The sequence below is a fragment of the Aplysia californica genome, unplaced genomic scaffold (genome assembly GCF_000002075.1).
Source record: "Aplysia californica isolate F4 #8 unplaced genomic scaffold, AplCal3.0 scaffold01042, whole genome shotgun sequence".
In the NCBI taxonomy this organism is placed as follows: Eukaryota; Metazoa; Mollusca; class Gastropoda; order Aplysiida; family Aplysiidae; genus Aplysia; species Aplysia californica.
In genome coordinates, this window is record NW_004798312.1 from 84,820 (window position 1) to 97,197 (window position 12,378).

Here is a 12,378-nt window from a genome sequence, read left to right on the forward strand (position 1 = left end):
GAAAGGGAGAGAGAGAGAGAGAAAGAGAGGGAAGGAGGAAAGAAAGGAGGAGAGCTGAAGAAACAAAGTTCTGATAAGCTCAACATAAATGTGAGTACTTCCCCACAACACCATGTGAGAGCAAACAGCGACTACACCAAATGAAAATATAGAATATAATATATATATGTTGGTGGGTGAGAAATACTTGAAACTGTGCGTGTTATAAATAAATACATTCGAGCCACAGAAAAGGGTCTGCACAACAACACAATAGGTCGCTTTTAAGCACAAGGGGGCTATCCCGAAAATGCTGTTTTGAGAAAATCAAAGGTAAAGTTTTTGCTCTTTGTTCAGTTTCTTTAAAAGACGAGGAGTTTTCTCTATAACCAAACAAATATACACACCAATGAAGCCAGACATCTCCTACAGGTACAGGTAGAGCAATGCCCACTTTTGTTGCTCAAGATTTCTAGAAACCCCCAAAATCTGGGTTAGCCGGCTTGTCCTTAAAAGCGACCAATCGCACACAAACAAGCGGAAGCGTTACGACGGAGAGTGAAATAACAAGTGAGAACACACCAGGGGGGACAGTGTAAGAGCGAGTTAGTCGAGATCCAGCGGAACTAGAGCCGTAAATACCCCCAGCTCCGGCCTGCGCTCCGCTCCCACCACCGCCGCTGCTGGCGCCCGCGGAGAAGGGCTCGACCGTCTCGGCAAACGCCGCCGACACCGAATTGGGCGTGCCTCCCTGCACGTTGGCCGTGACGTCGTTCAGGCTCGGGCCATCTTCTAGCATCTCCTGCAGGTCCCTTTCGAAGTTGTCGTCCTCTGCCGGGTTGGAAGGTTTGCCCAGATCTGTCATGATGAGGCCTGATGGAACAAAACAAAACGTTCTTTTTACTATTATTGCCTCATCTATCCCTTGCTCACAAAACAAAATGTTCTTTTACTATGGTCACTTTTAAGCACAAGGGCCTGCCAAGAGCGAAATGCTCGCAGCTAAAGGGATTTGAAAACAACAACAACAACAACCACAAGGCTATCCCAAAAAATGCTGTTTTGAGAAAATCGAAGGTAAAAAAAGTCCTTGCCCCTTCTTCAGTTTCTTTTAAAGACAATGAGTTTTCCAAACAAACAGACACACCAATGAAACCAAACTTCTCCTAAAGGTAGGGCAATGCCCACTTTTGATGCAGGTCAAGATTTCTGGAAACCCCCGAAATTTGGGTTGGCCCACTAGTCCTTAAAAGGTACCATATTACTGCCTCATCTATATATTATCCCTTGCTCACAGTACTGATGCAGTCCCATCAACTATCATACAGTCAACACAAACCCGAATTCTATTGTAGGTTCATATAACTAGCTCTGAACATAATAAATACTCTGAAAATATTTCTCTTTCATGTATACTGCCCATCTGTTATGAACTCTTGACGCTGAGATCACTGAAAATTTTGAAGCACTCATGACAAATTCTCGATCAACGCAAAATTGTATTTTCATCCTACATGTTTTTTAAATTGATAATGCTCATAGTATAATTAGCAACAGAAGGGAACCACAACTGATGCTCACAACACAAGAACAGAGTGAAGCTTACATCCAATGACATTGGATTCAACGGAGCCTTCAGTTCAATGAAAGGTGAAAGAATTCCTCTCATTTCACTTTCATTCGTTTAAGTCATTGTTTAGTAAGTGTGTATGAGTTAAATGCCTGTAACAACATTTAAGAGGCAGGACCTCTGAATTTAATGTCCATCTCCAAAAAGACAAAGCCAAATGGGTTGAGCGCCTTGAAAAACTCCTCAAAACGACCAGAGTTCAAGAATGCCCGGTCTGGGATTCAAACCTGGGTCATCCTCTCCATAGTCCAGCACGATACTGAGCGAATGGAGTGTCAACAGGACAATTTACACATTCTAGCCAGAAGTCACATTATAATATATATTTTGTCTCGTCCTGCTGTATGGGTGTGAGACATGGAACGCATCACAGACTTGCAGGTAAAAACTGATCCAGGTTTTCTTGATCAAGTGTCAGAAAGTTACTGAGGATCAGATGGACAGACAGGGTGACCAACGAGGAAGTGTTACGGAAAACAAGACAGATCCCGATAAATTGGACGTCAGGAAGCTGCATATTTAAGCAAAGAAAGTGTTAGACTGGAATCCACAGGGTAAAAGATCAAAGGGAAGACCACATGGAACCTGGAGAAGAATCACAGACATTGATGTACAGCAAAGTGGGAAGATGGAGCAACATCAGAGGCAGCTCAGGAAGAGAAAGCTGGAAAGTGTTTGTCCTTGGCCTATACCCTGGTGCAGGGTGAAAAAGGCAGTGATGATGATATTTTGTCTCACTCTCAAACTGAATCAAATCTTTTAGGAATACTGACGGGCTGACTTAGATCTAAAAGTAACATTTGGGGGCGATGGTAAATGAGTACTGGTGCCGAGCTGTGGTGGATGAGGAGAAAATATAGAGAAAAAATAATGTCAAGGACACACAAGAGAAGACAGTAACTTAATGACTGTGAACGAAGGAGACAGAGGAGCAGAACTTTTGAACTGGCGACAAATTGACAGGGTGGCTGTTTATCGAAGACTTACAGCAGCACACAATTGACAGGAAAGCATCATGATAAACTGATGAAAGATGCGATTTCTATCATTGCAGAAATGATGAATGAGTGTCCTTCACGTATACTTGAAAAGGGTGAAAATAAATCAGAACTAATTATTTCAACTAGTGAGGGTAGCAACATATAAAAGGATTTATATGATTCGTTACTGGTGTCAGTTTGATGAGAAGTACACCTCAAGATTCAAACTGTCATTGTATATGTTTGTAAATAACAAGCAGAAAATTTCATAATAAGTTAAATAAGTACAACTCCAGTATTCACCATTAAGTTTGAACTAGAATCTAGATCTCGACTTTATTTTCACTTGTTCTTCCATATTATTTGTAAGGTATAGACATTAAAATAATTGGGTAACATTTAGCTAATTTAGTAAGTACACTGACAGTGTACAGGATTAGGAGGCCAAGGTAAAAGTAGCCTACATCTTTATGGAGCTTAGAAATCAGTCGAATCAGGCCCACAAGCGGATAGCTAGAACGACAACTAAACTAAACACCATTGGCCGATATTTATAGTAACAGCCATCTTGTTTGACCCTGCAAGGGGGATGCCCGCCGCGTCATCTTATCGTGATTCTAAAAAATAGTGATGATTTTGCGTAGCGCACGGTTTGCACTGGCAGTTTCCAAGCTTCCCTCTTTTGAGTCTTTCCTTGGCCTTGTGGTTCCCCCTAGTACAGACTACAGCTTTTGCACCTCACAGTATCCATTTGCAAACCTTGAAGTCTCGAATTAGATCTACTCCATTTGCAGCTCAGGGTCCTACTGAGTCTAATCTCTTATTTACATAAGTGCTTAATTTCTTGTGCTTACAAAACTTCAAAAGAAAAGATCCGGGCCAAAACAATCATTGAACTTTGTTTGAACTTGCTTTCATACATAGGCCTACTCTTAGTCTTCTTCTTCTCTCAGTTTACGTAGTGTACAGCATCAGAATCAATCTGGGCAGAAGAAGGGTGCTGCACAATCACAGACGACCAAACCGAACAGTTCTGCAAGTTGCAAAGACAATATGTTCCTAATCCGAGTCGGAGTCGGTAGGCTGCAGTCGTGCGGTCGTGATGCCACACTATGACTATGACTGACAAAGTGGGAATCCCTCAATGATGTCAAACAAGATGGTTGTTACTATAAATATTGGCCAATGGTGTTTAGTTGTCGTTCTCTAGATATCTAGATCTAGATATTAGATCTAGAATCTAGATTCTAGCTCTATCCGCTTGTGTCAGGCCCTGGTGTCCTGTCCTGTGTGCACCTCAAATAAAATCAAAAATGATAAAGAGTCTAAAATAAACTTAGTGCACAATTACAGTACCTCCATCATAGATAAACATTAGCATTGATTACTTTCACAATTTCAAATATTACATTTGAATAAACTAAGGATGCTAGATGAAGTAGGATCTATTTTAAACAGTTTGAGAGTGTTTAGTTAGGCTAGCAGAAGAATGTTATTGATCATTATCGAAAATTGGGGATGCCGTGAAAGGAAATAATTACCCCTTTAAAAAGTCTCTTTTACAGGGAGATGCGTTTCAAGGACCAGTGCCTTGTGGCTAGGATATATGTCCAATGTCCGATATTAATCTAATTTATAACATTTGGGCAAAAATTCCATTAAACACATTTGAGCATCGTTCTTTGTTTACCACTTTTGCAATCGGTTTCTATCGACGTGGAGATGACGTCATAACACCGGATAATTCATATATCTGGATAGGCAAAAAAGATAAATAATTAAAAATTATAATTTAGATATATTAGCACTCTAAAAATAAGATAGAATAGTATTGATAGCTAATACTTATTTATGGGTCATTATTAAAATAATTTGAAATATTAATAAGATTACAATCATGATAGGGTAGGCCTAGCCTGTCCAGGTTTTATGACCTACAAACTAAAACAACACATGGATGTCCGTCCTACAAAGCCTACTTTCGATTTTGTGCGAGACAGCTTGATGCAACACTGAATTATTGATATTATCGTAACCTTCACATGTTTCAGTGTTTTGTCCCTCGACCAAATTGCACCCTTTTAATTTTGCATCTTATATTAGAGGGTCTAGATCTACACCTTTCGGGTAAGAGGCCATTCAAAAGTAAAACACCAAGGCAAGGCCAAGACTCATTCACTCATTCGATACGATAATATTTCTTGACTTCAGTCTTTAGGAGGTCAGTAATTATTAATGAGCACAGTAGGCCTAGAAGTCTACAGGGGTTCAGGACAAACCAGTCAAAGTCAAATGTTTAATCTAGAGGTTTTTTTAGTTTAGCCGGTTGTGTTTGGGTTTGATCTAGATCTAGAATCTAGATCTAGTTGTGCACTTTTAGACGGGGAATGTCTACGTACACGGTAACCGGGCACGTAGTCTCAGTATCTACGTAGGCCTACAGCTACAAGGTAACCGGGTGCTTAGTTTCGGGGGCCCATTGATCTAGATCTAGGTGCATGGTAAATGCTTCGCTCCCTTCATGACCATGACTTCTTTCGCTTTTGTTACCCAGAATTCTCCAATATTGGCGGCACTGCTTTTTCGGTAGTTCCCACCCCCCTTAAATTTGAGCCTAGATCTACATCGAGATTTATACGTTTGATTCGCGGCGAGCTAAGATATCAAACCTAACAACTGCAAAACATCGAATTATGGTAAAATGCCCCCCTGAACCCCCCCACCATATTTATAGCTGAAACCCCCCTACTCTTAGGGCCAAGACCGCCGAATAACAATTGCGGGGTGGGGACCACCGAAAAAGCGCCATGATGGCCTGGTTACTGTAACAATTATGAGAGGCTTAAAAATAATCTATTCTTTGTTCTTCCGTTTCTAACTTTAAAACAAAGCTTTGTCGGAGTCGGAGTTCTGGATTCTAAGGTCCATCATCAGGTGTTTTTCGGGACTTAACCAGTGTGGGATGACCGAGGGGAGGGGGTGGGGGTATTTTTTGGACACTTGGACTTAAAGTGGGTGCCGTGATACATATGTATGTTACTAATTGAAGATTATAAAAGAATATATAGAGGGACAAAAAATTAACAACGATGATGCATTTGTTTTTTTTGGGGGGGGGGGGGGGGGGGGGAAGCCTTGAGTGTGTTGTATTATTTGGGTTCACAATTGTCCATGAGGAAACAAGACGAGTGTGTTCCATTATTTGAGTTCAAAATTTTACAGATACAAATAAATACAACTGGAAAGCGGGGAAAATGAAAGAAGTCATGGTCATGAAGGGAGCAAAGCGTTTACCATGCACCTAGCACAAGGGGCCCCTGAAACTAAGCACCCGGTTACTGTGTATGTAGATACTGAGACTACGTGCCTGGCTACCGTGTATGTAGACACTCCGCTTCTGTAATGAGCGACCACCCCAACAAACACAAGTTGTAATTCAGTAAAGAAGATCGAAGCCAGAGACCTAACGGTTACATAGATCTAACCCTACCCCTAGGCCCTAACCTTACCCAACCCCAAGGAGTTTAAAACTAATGGAGCCTCCTCTCTCTCTTTGCGGCGCCACGAGCAGTACGCAGCGGTGGGGATCAAATATGGCCGCCGAGTGTGGGCTAAATCATGAACTGTGGCGTTTCTTTTTATAGAATCTTATCGGGCTGGGCCACGTTGTGGGGGTGGGTGGGGTGGGGGAATGCACGCAAGGAAGAGGGGATGGGGCTGGGATTAAAGAGGAGGGGCGGGCCTTGGGAAGGGACGAAGGAGAATGGGAAAAATTGAATAAAAGAGAGAGAGAGACAGAGACAGACAGACAGGCAGGCAGGCAGGCAGGCAGGGAGAGAGAGAGAGAGAGAGAGAGAGATTGTGATCAACAGACGGGATGACGGAAAGAATGACAGGGAGAAAAAAAATTAAATTCTGTGTGTGATACGAACTGTTCTAGGCAACTGAGAAAGCCTAGGGACTGTTCAATTATTTAAGAGTTTTACGTTGTATATAGTTTAAAAATCAAGAAGATCGGCAAAATAAAAAAATTAAAAAACTTATGCAAGTATCATAAAATTATCAAACATACATTATAAAGATAATCTTTCATGAAGCTGTCAGTTATGTTGGCTTGCATTCCTCCCCCACCCCTCACGCCTTTACTACACACACACACACTTGCAGCGTGTTACAAAATTCTTTTCTTTCCACACCTTCAGTCCTTTACACTATGGCCCTTACACTCACACTGATTGGAATGGTTGCTATTAATTTACCCACTACTGCTTTAGACAGATGATGCCGATCAGTATTTTCTAAAAGGACACTATAATAAACAAAGCTTGTTTTTGGTAATCACCCTCGCCCTCCCCCCCATTTAACACATTTTAATTAGTTTATTTTTTATGCTGTGTAACAAAGTTCCATAACACATTTTAATTTGAAAGTTATATTTTTCATATTTTATCAACATAAATGAATTTTACTGGCTTTTCCAGATTGGTATCTTTTCATACGGAGAGCAAGAGACAAAACTGCTCCCTGAGTTTGGAAAAAGTTTGTGAACACTTGTGACTACAGTTTTGACTTTTGACCTCAGCATGTCGTCAACTCTTGCCAATGAGGCAAACCAGAGAGGTGTAAGTGTTCTTTACATTCATATTTTTGCCATATCCAACGTGAAGAGGCCATTCTGATATTTTGGATTCAGGCATTGTTACCTAGTTCCATGGAGTATCAGAGGGTTTGTAATTTGCCAGATCAGACCCATGTTCCATTTGACAGATTGACTTGACAGAGAACAGGACAGAAGACACAGCGAAAACTGAAAAGACACAGCGAGAAAACTAAGAAAAGGTGCCCCTTCCATATATGAAGTTTTATACTAAGAGAGTAGCTTCCAACAAGCAAGAAGACCTGCCCCTTGATGATGAGACAGTGGACAGTTTTCGCCCCTAGGCTGTTCTGGGTCTTGTTTTACTCATTTATCATGTACAGTCTAGCGTACTTTAATGACACCTTTTAAAAACAGTCATCTGTAAAAATGACCACGTCAACTTTCTTTTAGAATGCGCTTTGCCCATTTGCATGACAGTATCATGTGATACTTATGTTTTTTGTTTTTGTAGAGGCTAATCATGACCCAAAAAAAATTCTTTAAAACTTGCTTTATGTGTGTACATATTTTAAAAAATAAAAACCTTATCTTTTATATATGTAAAAGGCGCTGTTTTTCCATCTGCCTTGATTTTGATCCCATGGTTTGTCTTTGATTGTTTCAGCTGAAAGACTTCTTGACTCTGTACAACACAATCACAGAATATTGTTTCAACAAATGTGTCTCCAATTTCAATGAAAGAAGCGCGTCTGGACAAGAGGTACAGTGCTTTTCTGTTTTACTTGAAACGTCTTCTAAACACTTGAGTTGATAATAATATTGACAGTTAAGTGATTCATGGCAGAACACCACGCAATCATTAGGATGCGGGAAATGGGGATAGAGAGGGGAGAAGGAAGAAAGGAACGATTATCTGGAAAGGAAAGACGTCGCCATAATCTGACAGCCACCGGAACAATCCGTATGGATACCTTGCGGGCTTTGGTGCTGGGGGGAACTGAGCACTTATGGACCTGTCCGGTGTGCTATGACGTTGTTGCCCAGGACAGGTAATACAGGTAGGCTGTTGTTTAATTATGTTATTCAGTTCAGCTCCCCCCCCCCCCCCCCCGCCTTGTATGCGTTTAATACAAAGAATACATACACACAAATGAAAAAAATGACCCTTGAAAATCTGTTTGCTTTGTTTGTATGTTCGCTATGTGTTTGTTCACTATTTGCGTGCTAGACTTTGTCACTCTTGACTCTTGTTGACATCTTCATCCTCATTCTTTCTTTGTGGGTGGTTGGCGGTTTCTCTGGTGTGGTTTGCTCCTTCTTTCCTATCAAACATCTATCATCCTTATCTCCCCTCCTTCCTTCCTATCAAACATCTATCATCCTTATCTCCCCTCCTTCTTTTTTGTGTTTGTTACTCTCTTGTAACACCTCTAATCTTCGGCACTTATATGACCTTATTGTGTTGCAAATGCCATAAAACACTTACTAAAACTAAAACTGAATTATTTCTTTGCTTCGCCAGAGATCCTGCATTGAAGTGTGCACAGACAATTATGTCCAGTTCAACCAGAGGTTCATGTTCAACTTCGTCGACCACCAAGAGCGGCGGAAGAGGGAGACGGAAGCTGCAGCCATCGAGGCGGCCAAGAAGGAAGCCCTGGCGGCACAGGAAGCTCAGGCCCAGCAAGCGGCCGAAGTGCTAGAGAGCCTCAGCGCAGCCTCCTCCGACACTTCCAGCATGGTGAATCTTGACGCAGCGGCGCTGAGCAACCAGCAGGTCTCGCTCGCAGCCCCAGAAAACCCGTCTGTTCCCGACGTCCCGAGCCCTGCTGAGGTGTTGTCTTTCCCAGAGAACAACTCTGTAGTGGAAACAGCCCCGGTAGCGCCATCGTCGTTACCGTCGGCGGAGAACTCTTTGAAAAATGTGTAATATGTCACGTTGATTATATATTCAGACATTAGTATTCACAGGAATAGGGTCACGACCGCTCCGAGAGCTGCTTCAGTTGTTTTGAAAGGTGCCGGGGGAAGGCAGATCAAGTGCATTAGAAGCAAGTTTTCAAATGTCATGTAAAAGTTTAGGACACTGCGCACAAAATCAGCCGAAATCGCGTCTTTTAGCACCGCAGCTCCTGCTGTCCGGATGTGATTAATCACTCCGCGCTGTACCTGTTGACCTTTTTTATTGGGGTCATTTGACCTCTTCGCACCGTTTTAAACTGGGGTGTGTTCTTGATAAAATTGTCTAAATTACTATCTCAATTACAGTGGTTCCGTTAGACCCACCAAGTAGTTTTAATTTATAATAGACTTTAGCAGCACCATTTCTCCTGCTCCTAAAGAAAGTCTCAGTCTTCTATGTGTCATACCAAGTGTTCTACTCGTGTCTGTTTGCTGCCTGTGTAACACGCTTTTCTTATTTCAAACTGAGGATAAATAATCAATTATTGTGACAAAACGGTGCATTGAATATTTTTGGGATTTGTATATATATTTGTGTGTTCGATAAGAAATCCTGTTTTAAGTGTGTAAATTTCAGTAGGTAGGCCTACTACCGCAGTTGTGATTGTTAAGCTACATCAGATTATTATGTTAGGCCCGCGAATTTACTAATGCTATTGCCGTATACAACGAAGACCTTAAAATGGAGCACTCCCCCTGAAAGTCATGTATCCGCTTTAAACTGTCTGTGTGGAGTGTGCGGAAGACTGAACATTACTGGGAAGCAGAGAAAATCCATTAAAAAGCCGTATTTATGTTCGGAAATAGCCAGTGACCTGTTCCTTGTGTTTGGGTTGAGTATCAATGATGACACTTGATGTGCTTACAGTGAGGACTGTGATGCAAAAACGTGCACAGTCTGTGAATAGAAAAGGCTGCTCTCTCTTGGCTGTGCCACAGTAAAGCCTCGTGACCCCCAGTCTCACTCCAGCAGTCAAGAAAATAAACACGCCAAGCTAGTCCTAACACCAACATTTCTGAGACGGACACAACCACACAGAGTACATGTACATGTGTATGTACCCGTGCTCTCAGCACAGACTCAACACAAAAAAAGGACCCACTCACAAGTACAAGCCAGACTTGCCACACCCACCCTCAGTCTGTTGTACCAGTCTGTGAATAGCACGTAGATGTACAACATTCAGACACAATGGTTCAGGACAGTCACATCGCAGCTCATACCGACACAATCAGTCAGAGCACACCAGTCACAAATTTTCCCATACCGCATGATAGCAGTTGTAGTGAGCACAGCGTAGGCATTGTCTGTGATTCTCCATCGTTATCATTCACACCCACTGAAGGCTTCTACGACTCCCCTGGCTTCTTCAACTCCAGCCCAGACACCTGAAACAGTTAGGCCTGCCCAAGACAGCACAACATCTCCCATGATCAAAGACATAGAAACCATCAGCCGTGCGATAAATAAGTCAATAAGTAAGGCAGAGATGCATCCACTCACAAAAAAAGAAGAACAATTAACAACAAGCCTTAGAAAAAGAAAGCTCTACAGCGATCCAAAGGGGAAGACATTTAAAAGACAAAGGGGCAGCCGCTTGTATTTCACAAATCGTCGTTACGAAGGAAGCCGACAACCAGTGCTAGGACTCCGACAAAAAAAAAAAAAAAGCACAGTTGGTAAATAAGATTAGGAAGGGTACATCAGGTAGCCTACATCTGGTACATCTGGTACAACTGCAGATGCTGACTCCCTGCATGCAACAGAGCTAGACTTAGTCCCTAGGAATAGAAGACGAGAAATTTGGAAAAAAGCAGGGGCCAAAAGCCAAATGACAATATCGGCACAGCAGGCTTTGATTATGACAGAGGAATTGGGATTGAGTTTTATGAAAGGGAGAGTGCACAGCCAACTCCTTTAAGACATGGGTATTAGGACTGAAAGTGAAGTTTCTCACAAGAACCTTGCCCAACAAATTGTCGAAGATTTTGTAACTGTAAAGGGAAAGTTGTTTCTTAAGGACAATTTCATAGAAACTGAAGCTCCCTTCGCTAGAATAAGAGATCTCCCACGATTCCTAAGCTATCTGCTCGATGAGTATGAATCAAAAGACATGCTCACCTGGCGCGATGGCATCATTCCGGAAGAACAAGTATATGGGTTAAGGTTGGTGGGGATCACGGTAAAAATTCGTTTAAAGTAACTCTCCAAGTAGAAAATGCGCATTCACCAAATTTTCAACACAACACTATAGTGATAGTGATAGCAATGGCATCCGTGAAAGACACATTTACATTAAAACATCCATCGATTTTTGGAAGGGGGTCTAGTCGAGGACATCGTCAGTTTGCAGTCCCACGCATGGAGGAATAAAACAATCAAAGTCTTCCTCCATGGTGACTATGATTTCCTCTGTAAAGTGTTGGGGCTTTCCGGCCCTCAGGGTACATAGCCATGCCTGTGGTGCCCAACATCAAGGAACAGAATACATGCACAGTGTGAGGCGTTCCAGCTACGGTCACTGGATTCACTCGTAGCTGACAACAACGCATTTTTGACTGAGCAAGGTGGGGATGATAAAAAGGAAGCAAGCCGCTACCACCACAGTGTGCACCCACCTCTTTTGCTCATTGATCTAGATCATGTTTCCCCTCCCTATTTACACATCTTGGCAGGCATAACCTTGAAACACTTCAAGCTGTTGGAAGAAGCAGCTGACAAGCTTGATTTGAAGATGGTAGATAGTCTCCCAGTTGGATGACTCTGCCACCGAAGCAAGAGCAAAAGTGAAAAAATACGGTGGCCAGTGGAGGAAGGTTGACGAGCTTAAAGCTCATTTAGACATTCTTCAAGATTGTATCGTTTTTTGTCACACAGATGTGGAGGTAGCACAGTACTCACAGGAGTTAAAGTTAGAGCAGACAGAACACACATTAGCTCAACTCTCATACCTTGAACTTACCACTAGATCTGGTCCCATTGCTTCCTGCCTTGACAATATTCTCAAAGCACACAGAATCACACCACAAGCTTACAGTAGGTCTTTCATTGGAAGTCATTGCCACAAGTACCTTGACAAAGTAGTTTACAAACATCTCACACAAGAAATAGTCACTCAAACAAGACGTCTCACACGCGATCCATTCATCGTTGATGAAGCAAGCATAGTGCAATTCACATTTGACGATCTGAACAAAACGTACAGTGACGTTCACAGAGCCATCTC

The 12,378-nt window shown here is 42.1% G+C and overlaps 2 protein-coding genes across 5 annotated transcripts in view; one reads left to right on the forward strand and one right to left on the reverse strand.

Moving 5' to 3' along the window:
- Window positions 1-4,335, reverse strand: part of LOC101853271 (arfaptin-2) — a 15,359-nt gene extending 11,024 nt beyond the window's left edge. The window contains exons 1-2 of one of the 3 annotated variants that reach the window (XM_035973171.1): window positions 4,280-4,335; window positions 562-852 (exon numbers count right to left, since the gene is read on the reverse strand). In XM_035973171.1, the coding sequence (XP_035829064.1) occupies window positions 562-844 (283 nt within the window). In that variant the 5' untranslated portion in view covers window positions 845-852; window positions 4,280-4,335. Of the gene's footprint in view, window positions 1-561; window positions 853-4,130 lie in introns of all 3 variants that reach the window. The other 2 variants (XM_005111335.3, XM_005111334.3) reach the window with 2 other exon arrangements.
- Window positions 4,336-4,541: 206 nt separating this feature from the next.
- Window positions 4,542-10,662, forward strand: LOC101853983 (mitochondrial import inner membrane translocase subunit Tim10B). Of its 2 annotated transcripts, none has more exons than XM_005111336.3 (4): window positions 4,542-4,716; window positions 7,071-7,211; window positions 7,854-7,949; window positions 8,712-10,662. In XM_005111336.3, exons 2-4 carry the CDS (start codon window positions 7,173-7,175, stop codon window positions 9,117-9,119), a joined length of 543 nt encoding a protein of 180 aa, XP_005111393.1. In that variant the 5' UTR covers window positions 4,542-4,716; window positions 7,071-7,172; the 3' UTR covers window positions 9,120-10,662. The 2 variants fall into 2 exon arrangements, with proteins under 2 accessions (XP_005111393.1, XP_012945232.1); XM_013089778.2 differs by having other exon boundaries at window positions 4,542-4,620.
- Window positions 10,663-12,378: the final 1,716 nt, after the last annotated feature.

Bases quoted from the DNA above. Each gene is read 5' to 3' on its own strand.
- LOC101853983 (XM_005111336.3), top strand. From the start codon at position 7,173: ATGTCGTCAACTCTTGCCAATGAGGCAAACCAGAGAGGT. The intron at 7,212-7,853 runs GTAAGTGTTCTT...TGATTGTTTCAG, and splicing joins ATGAGGCAAACCAGAGAGGT to CTGAAAGACTTCTTGACTCT. The intron at 7,950-8,711 runs GTACAGTGCTTT...TTGCTTCGCCAG, and splicing joins GAAGCGCGTCTGGACAAGAG to AGATCCTGCATTGAAGTGTG.